The 8524-nt window shown below is 46.0% G+C and overlaps 2 protein-coding genes across 2 annotated transcripts; one reads left to right on the top strand and one right to left on the bottom strand.

The window, feature by feature from the left end:
* Positions 1 to 94: 94 nt before the first annotated feature.
* LOC117835675 (protein STRICTOSIDINE SYNTHASE-LIKE 10-like) lies at positions 95 to 2277 on the top strand. Its single transcript, XM_072290526.1, has 3 exons — positions 95 to 286; positions 1200 to 1769; positions 1858 to 2277. The coding sequence occupies exons 1-3, from the start codon at positions 95 to 97 to the stop codon at positions 2275 to 2277; spliced, it is 1182 nt and encodes a 393-aa protein (XP_072146627.1).
* On the bottom strand, positions 2278 to 7894 carry LOC117839058 (protein STRUBBELIG-RECEPTOR FAMILY 7). Its single transcript, XM_034719303.2, is given in 19 exon segments — positions 2278 to 2495; positions 2497 to 2586; positions 2679 to 2835; positions 2938 to 3068; positions 3417 to 3552; positions 3619 to 3890; positions 4340 to 4626; positions 4723 to 4833; positions 4915 to 5057; positions 5235 to 5300; positions 5382 to 5447; positions 5553 to 5624; positions 5716 to 5784; positions 5880 to 5951; positions 6042 to 6110; positions 6200 to 6271; positions 6342 to 6474; positions 7591 to 7683; positions 7783 to 7894. Coding segments are annotated over 18 exon segments (2085 nt in total). The 5' UTR covers positions 7676 to 7683; positions 7783 to 7894; the 3' UTR covers positions 2278 to 2441.
* Positions 7895 to 8524: the final 630 nt, after the last annotated feature.

Raw genomic sequence — 8524 nt, 5'->3', positions numbered from 1 at the left:
GTCGGGCTCCAGCCCAAGGAACGCTGGTGTGCCTGTGGTCATGGGCTGGAACCTCCGCTCCGGGAACGCACGCACGAACCCCGGCTTCCTCGACATGGCAGCGAGCTCGGCGTCCGTCAGCCTCGCCGCCAACCCGGACAGCACGCTCGTGTACGAGTGGCGGATGCGCCGTGGGGCGCCAGCCGCCGCCGGAGCCCTGCAGGAACAACTCGTGCCAGAGGCGGTGCACGGCCTCGTCGTCCGCGTGCTGCAGGTGCGCCGCCGGCGGAGGCTCGATGAGCACGATGTAGGTTCGGGCGGCGCCATTGGGGACGTAGCCGAGGATGCCCTGCGATTGATTGAGTTCGACAGCAACGGCAGCTTGTGAGTCGATATGCTACAGTGAAATTGAAACAAAGTAGCTTCCTCTGCATCCCGAAACTGGATTGGGAAAAGAAGGGAACTTTTTTTCTTGGCAACCATCGGCATTGCAGGGACCAAGGAGTAATGGCTATTGGCTGGAGCTGGAGGATGGAGGAAAGAGAAGAAAGAATGAGATGGGGAGAGAGCAAGAGGTGCTGAGCTGGGCTCAATTACGATGATGTGGCCTGTTTTGAAATATTGGAGGCTAGTTATTAGCGATCTGTTGTGGTTGATATGTTTTTGGGGGAAAACTTTTTGGAAGAGCTCCCAATACATAATTTTGAGGAATAATTTTTTAGAAAACTCTTGAAGTTGCTCATACTAAAAAGAACCTGACATTCATGATGGATAAATGAGAGGATTATTCAGTGTTTGTACACGAGAGAAAAGCATGGACATAGAAGATAGAAGAGACTCGGCGCTTGTGATTGATTTGCATCAGGGGTTCGAGAGAGGCATGATATGAGGTGAGACTTGAGAATGACATGAGCCCGGCATGAGAAAGGAAAGATAAGGGTTGCTAGATATGATCGAATAAGGTTTCCATGAAGGTCTGATTATAGTTTAGGGTATTAGAGAAAGAGGTTGAATCGAGACCTAAACGTGTTTATTAAAACACTTTTAAAACTACATAGCAACCAGAAACGATTGCATAAATGCAACGAACAAAATTGTATAACCTATGATTCTTTTATTTAATTTAGAAAATTATATCTATTTCAAATAGTTACACACTTCCTAATTAATTCTAATAAGTTTTATTAAAAATTTTAAAATCCTACCAAAATTCAAACTAGGGTGTTACACTTGCCCTCGAGCAAATCCCACGGCCCCACGGTGTCACCGGCGCCGAGAGCCTCGCCTTCGACCGCAGGGGTCGGGGGCCCTACGCCGGCGTCTCCGACGGCCGCGTCCTCCGGTGGGACGGGAACGCTAACGGCTGGACGACGTTCGCGTACAACGCCAACTACAAGAAGAACCCCCTCTGCACGGCGCCTGTGCGGCGGCCGGAAGACACCGAGAGCATCTGCGGGCGCCCGCTCGGCCTGCAGTTCTACGCCAAGACCAGCGATCTGTACATCGCTGACGCGTACCTAGAGCTGATGAAGGTCGGGCCGGACGGCGGCGAGGCCGAGGTGGTGGCAGCGGAGGCCGGCGGCGTGCCCTTCAACTTCACCAACGGCGTCGACGTCGACCAGGCTACCGGCGATGTCTACTTCACCGACTCGAGCACCATCTACCCCCGTGCGCGCAACACGCAGATCATGATCCACCGTGATGCGGCGGGGCGGCTGCTCAAGTACGACGCACGAGTCGGGCGTGTCGCCGTGCTCAAGGCCAGCCTGCACTACCCCAACGGCGTCGCCGTCAGCGCCGACCGGACACACGTCGTGGTGGCGCGATGTCTACTTCACCGACTCGAGCACCATCTACCCCCGTGCGCGCAACACGCAGATCATGATCCACCGTGATGCGGCGGGGCGGCTGCTCAAGTACGACGCACGAGTCGGGCGTGTCGCCGTGCTCAAGGCCAGCCTGCACTACCCCAACGGCGTCGCCGTCAGCGCCGACCGGACACACGTCGTGGTGGCGCACACGGGGCCGTGCCAGGCGTTCAGGTATTGGATTAGGGGCCCCAAGGCCGGTCGCTACGAGCTCCTCGCCAACCTGCCGGGCTATGCGGACAATGTCAGGCGAGACACCAAGGGAGGCTACTGGTTTGCGCTGAACAGGGAGAAGATCAACGCGACGGCCCCCGAGCACCTCGTCGGCCATTGCAGCAGCACTGACTTCCTTTTCACCCCTGATTCAGATGCAGCAGTACTGCAGAAAAGGTCTGCCATTGCTTTGATAATTTATATACAAAACAAGTAATGACTCATGAAATGTCATAGGTAAAAGTCATATTTCACCTGACACTGGTTTCTCAGTCAGCACAGGGCACACCGTCACAGCATTGCCAAGCTGCAATGTATTTGACTTCCGAGTCTTCTATGGTTCCTCATCAGACTGTAGGAAATATACATCATTATTTTCCCCTAGAATGTGTGGTCACCAGAGTCATCGAACCGGCAAGAATTCCTCTCGCTACTAAGCTAGCCCCGCCCCCATGCTTGATCGTTGCACAAGACGGACCAGAGACTGGACGACCTCCGACATTGGTGGCCTGAATTCTGGCTCAGGCTGTCGGGATAGCCGGATAGGAAATTGATCAATCAGCAACACTGTGCAAAAGGTTGGAGGGGGGAAATAGCAACCAAACTGAGACAATTTACCTGGACACAGAGAGCGATTGCGTCTGCAAACCGAGAGAGTGATTTCGCAGGGTACAGCCCCTCCAGTGCTGGATCAACCATCTGATCTAGCGAGTCGATGTCGTGCAGCTGCAGAGTAGCCCACCGGACTAATGATTGCTGGGACCTTGGTTGAGAGCTGGAATAGTTTCAGGGAACCTTTATCATTCAGTTTAAAGTTGGAACTCACCGCCTCATCTTTTATAAGGATAAGTCGCAGCGCAATAATCTCCTTGCTCACCTGTCGAATGCTTTACGACCAGTCAGGAGCTCAAGCATGACGACTCCAAAGCTGTAAACATCGCTCTTTTGAGAGTACTGACCGGACATGGTCACCTCAGGAGCTCTGTATCCCGAGTTGTCATCTGATTCCTGAAGTTGTGAATTTGTAAGGGAATCTTTAGATAAAGTTTGCCCATTCATAAGTGCACAAACTTCAAAATGCATTAGGATGTCAAAAAGAAAACTTCACAAACGGAACCCAAAATCTTCTGTTTTGTAAGATAGCTAAGTGCAAGATGCAGTCTATCAGAATAAGGTCCGACAGACTGTTTTTAATACTGAGTTATATCCCACACTTGACTCCAACTGACTACTAACAAACAATAACATTAAATTGCAACTGTGAAGTACTCGATAAGGATCAGGGTACATTTATCTTATTGTGTTCATACTTCATACATTCTGAGATGCCCCATCTGTAAAACTACATTCTGATACCTGGAGTTCCTGATTGGGAATTAGGTCTGCAAACCCACAATCTGAAATGTGGGGGTTAAGCTCATCGTCCAACAGTATGTTAGATGATTTGAAATTCTTGTGGATGATAGATGGCGAACAAGTTTCATGTAGATACCTGAAAAGTAGCACAAATTGAGTTCAAAAAAATTATAAAATCATTTGATGAGTCTGCCTGACTTACTCTAATGCCCTCGCTGATCCTAGCGCAATCTTGACACGGCTATTCCAAGACAACGATCTGCTGTTGCCATCTGACAGGTGAAGGATGTCATGAAGAGATCCATTCTTGTAAAATTCATATGCCAGCAAGCACTGTCCATGCTCTGAGCAGTAGCCATCTAGCTCTGAGAGGTTTGGATGATTTAGCTTTGCAATGTTGGCAACCAACTTAATGAAGAAATCAGATGGGTGGTCTGGGATGGCAGAGAAATTGATTTTCTTCACAGCCAGAACCTGGAATAAGTAGAAACCAGAAACTGAGGCTACAATGGTTTAACAAAAATGTGAGGCAAACTTAACTACACAAAGATATAATATGAAATAAAAATAAAGGAAAAAACCTATTAACGTTAAACTAAAACTATCATGAGATATGCAGTTGACAACCCTAAATCCTACTATAATAATCAATCCTGTGAAGTTTCTGTACTATGTTTGCCTGTTTTTTCTTGCTTACAGCTTTGCATAGTGTACAGAGAATGAACTTCCAGTTTGAATATGGATATGCTACATACATGAGCTTAATATAATCAGTTTACGTAAGAGCATAATCACTGATACTATAAAATTATAAGGTAGTAAGCATTAAGAATGAACAGAATACAAACTCTGTGATAATGAATGTTGAATGTGTTATTTCACCTCTGGAAAAGAAATTGTCATATGAAGGTTACTGAACATACCTTCTGATCAGACAACTGTGCTCTGTAAACACGGCCAAAAGAGCCTTCGCCGACCAGATTGTAAGCACTGAAGCTCTCCGTTGCTACCTGCAGGTCTGTCACCGTGTATGCAGTTGCCCTGATGGAAGAGAGGTTTACTTTCTTCGCAACAGGCTTGTTAGTGGGATCATTTTCGTTGAAGGACTTGTGCAGCTCGATTTTCGACGGTGGTTTCAAGTTCATTGATACATTCTTCTTCAGCTCTTTTCCAGTTGGTGAGAGCAAGATAGAGCAGATGGGCCTCAGTTCTGAACAGCAACCATTGTTCAGGCAAGACAAACAGGCAACACCTGGATGATGTGCTGAATAAATTTTCTTACTAGTAGATGTCACGATAGACTTACGTTTAATTTTCCCGGATGCAAGAGGGCTGAGGTGCTCATTCTTTTCAGGATCACCTCCCTGTTGATGCCTCATAGATTTCCTCTTGATCAGAAAGAAGCCAACCAATGCACCTACAACCACCAGTGATATCACAATCCCTGCAACTGCAGCACTGGTTACTTTGGAGCTTTTGCCACCACTGCCACCATTACCGGTATCCCTTCCTCGTGATGGACTACTGTTATGGTTACTCTGACTTGGACTTCCAGATGGAGATGGTCGCGAAGGTCGAGTGTCTGATGGAGGTGCTGTTGCAGCTGGTGCAGGACTGTTGCTAAAGGAGTTGCCACTTGTCCTACAACAACAACAACAACAAAGCCTTTCAGTCCCAAGCAAGTTGGGGTAGGCTAGAGTTGTAACCCAACAGGAACCCAATAATCGCCATTTGTCCTACAACGTGAAGCCTGAATTACAATACCCATCCTGTGATTTGGAACTGTGATGGGCTGATAAGGGTAGTGAAAATACTTACTGGAGATTGCTTATGCTCTTCATCTTATCAGGAATTGAACCACTGAATTGGTTATTTGCAACATTTCTGCAAGTGAAATTGATAACTGGATGACTAGTAAAAGATGAATGGTGTAATACACAACGTGTGGCAAGTGTGGCAACTTACAGGTCCGTCAGAGGGAGATCAGTGAGAACGTCTATCGTGCCGGTAAATTGATTGTTCTGCAAATAACTGAGGATAGGACATGTCATTGCAATTCTCGGATTTCAGTACTTATTTGGATTTTTGACAGTATATATTATAATGATTAATGAAGGATAAGGAGAATGTCCTTACAGTGTGCTTAAACTTGTCATGTTGCTGAAGCTTTCAGGAAGAGTGCCAGAAAACGAGTTATACGAGAAGTCCCTAAAATAAGTTTACTATTATCTGTCAAAATGTCCACATGGTAGCTCACCAATTAAATTTCTATATAGATATAATTTAAGAAAGTGCTCACAATGTTGTTAAGTTGGTCAGTTGGTTGAAGACAACATTGATGTCTGACAGCTGATTATGACCAAGATTTCTGAACCAAATAGAGTGATATAACATGTTGAGATTTAATCAATGTCGTAGAAAGATACACAAACTATGAAAATGGCATAAATTTAACCTACTTACAAATAATTAAGTGTAGCCATTTTGGAAATGGAGTAAGGTAAAGTCCCAATGAAGTTGTTTTTCTCTAGATTTCTGCAGGTCAAGTGTGTCTGTCAGACTAGCAAAATAATCGACAAAGACAAGAGCAGGTCCTTGAGCCGTGAAAGTCAAACCATAACTTACAGTCTCTCAAGATTTGGTGGGAGATTATAAGGGATATCACTTCCTCCAAGATTATTGTTGCTCGCATCACTGTAACAAGATAACTTATCAGAACGATGCTAAAAGGTCGACATGTAGCATCGAAACACTGAAAGTATGTGGGAGATGATTCCACTAACAGCTCAGATAGTTCAGTGAGGAGATTCATGTTGTATCCCAGGGTCCCATTTAGCCCCATGCCAGGTACTTTTCTGAAGAAAATTAGCATGTCAGAAGAACAGAGTTTATGTCAGAATCATGTCAACTTCAGTGTCACCTCACATTGTTATCACTCTTGAACCAGAACAAGTAACCCCGAGCCAAGACTGGCCACAAGGGTCACCGTTCTGGGGCACCCAGTTTGTCAGCTGCGACGGCGAGTTCAAGGCCGTGTAGAACGTGCTGAGGGCAGTCACTGAATAGGCAAAAACCTCAACTTAGATAGCGCAATAACAATAATTGAGTGAAACTGTCATGAATCATGATGAATGTGTAATCGTCAACAAATTGTCAGGTATCGACAGTGAATTCTTCTTGGCATTGAATATGAAAGGAAATACTAGTGTTTGTCTTCCAAAAATAGAAAAGGAAAAGAATACTACTTTATTTTAGTTGTATATTTTCCATCATCTCAGACTACTCTGAAGTCAAAAGTGGCAGTCCTACTTGCAGTACCAAGGACCTGACTTTTCAGCAATCCAATAAAAAGAAGTCGATTTAAATAACCACAAACGTCCGCATCCCAGTGTCAATTATAAAATATAGGAATAAAAGGAAGAACAGCAAACCCAAAAAAAGAAGGACCATTTGCACTTCTTTTTCATCCCGATTATCCGGATAGTACAAACAACACTACCAGAACGGCGATGACTCAAATGAAGAAATACTCTGCCAAACCTGTGGCACTCTATCAGTCCATGCCCAAATTCTCAATCATTCCAGCATAATTAAACTTAAACATTTGGAATTTTGGCATTCTAAAGTGGAGAAGTCTAAGGAAAGGAATGGCCAAGAACATAAGAACAGAACAGGTCAGCAATTTGGCATCTCCATGGGCCACTGGGTGAAAATGGTTGGCTAAAGAACGCACCGTGATTTCAGATACTGTGATAACTAAAAGTTACCGTGCTTTCCCCAGTCCAGAGTACCACAAAAAGGGGAGATTCTCAGAGAATAAAAAAACAGTAGCATAATGGGATAGAAACAGCAATGTTTGTATGCTCCATTGATTCCTATGCGCTAAACTGCTACTGCCTCGAAACCACTTGTAATCAAACGAAATGGTAGGATACTAGGATGCAGACTTTCGCATTGGTATTCTAGCAATCTGACGGCCACGCTGAAGAGGAAGAAGCATCACGAACAGTGTTTCTCCCCCACCCATTGATGGCCCAAGAAACATAGAGAGAAGCCCGAACAAAATCATGGGGGCAAACGCAGACGCAGTGTTCTTGGTATGCTAAAGCGAAGATATGATTCAGTTCAAGGAAGACGACTAGATGAGAGCATAAAGGGAGCAAGAATCCCTAACCATCGTCGGAGTTGGTGTCGCCGGTGACGCCCGTGAAAACGGTGGCCAAGAGCAGCGCCGCCACTCCCGCAGCGCCCAAAGCCATGCCTGAAGCTGCTCTGCAGTCACTCAGTTTTTTGCCTTCACCGTGGAGACATTCTTCTTGGGGTATCCAAGGAAGAAGGTGAAGTTAAAAAAAATAAAGATATCTACCTTTTGTTCACCTTCTATGCGGCGCCTCTCTCCTCTCTGGCTTCTGGCTCTCTGTGTCCTCTGTCCTCTCCACTCTGTGCTTTGCTCGCTTTCTCTCTTGGCATTTATATACGTCTTGTCAACGAGCCAGAAACAGGAAGGCAGAAGAGGCCTTAAACATCAGTTATTCACAAGCCTAACCATGATTACGTTTTATTTCATCTAGTACTTTTCTCTACTTTCGTTTAAAAAAAGTACTTTGCTCTACTACTTAGACCAGCACTTGACGCTTTAATTTTTCGGAGAAAAGACTATATAGTCCCTCAATTCTTGCTCTTATTTAGAAAGGGTCCATCCGCTCTCTCGATGCTAGCCGTTGTTGGGGATGGATCATGTCGAGCCTGTGCACTCCCTTGCCTCATTTTGCTGCCTGTCGTTCAGCTTCAGTAGTGTGCCAACAAAATGACTGACGCTGGAGACGATCTGTACCGGATACGAGATGTTTGTGATAAAAGAAAAAAGGAAAGCTTGTGTTGTGTTGTGCGTGACTGCTAGACCAGCACCAGCACCAGCAGGATCCGGGCAGTACGGGGGCAGCATGTCACGGCATGGGCGTAAGGGCACACTACACAACAACGTAGTGGTGTTGCTTTGGTGAACGTTGGAGCGTTGGTTGATAGCCTACGCCCTACGGTGGTACGGCAAGTAGGGCCCGCCTGGCTGATATTGTCTCGGTCCAAGCCGAGCACCTCAGGCACCCAAA

This window comes from Setaria viridis, chromosome 9, assembly GCF_005286985.2.
Source record: "Setaria viridis chromosome 9, Setaria_viridis_v4.0, whole genome shotgun sequence".
Lineage (NCBI taxonomy): Eukaryota > Viridiplantae > Streptophyta > Magnoliopsida > Poales > Poaceae > Setaria > Setaria viridis.
Note: the sequence above shows the minus strand (reverse complement) of the source record. Positions and strands in the feature narration are given on the sequence as shown.

Excerpts from the sequence above, each read along its gene's own strand:
- LOC117835675 (XM_072290526.1), top strand. The coding sequence starts at position 95 with ATGGCAGCGAGCTCGGCGTCCGTCAGCCTCGCCGCCAACCCGGACAGC. Across the intron at positions 287-1,199 it reads GGAGGCTCGATGAGCACGAT|GGTGTTACACTTGCCCTCGA; the intron begins GTAGGTTCGGGC and ends AATTCAAACTAG. Across the intron at positions 1,770-1,857 it reads ACTACCCCAACGGCGTCGCC|ATCATGATCCACCGTGATGC; the intron begins GTCAGCGCCGAC and ends CGCAACACGCAG.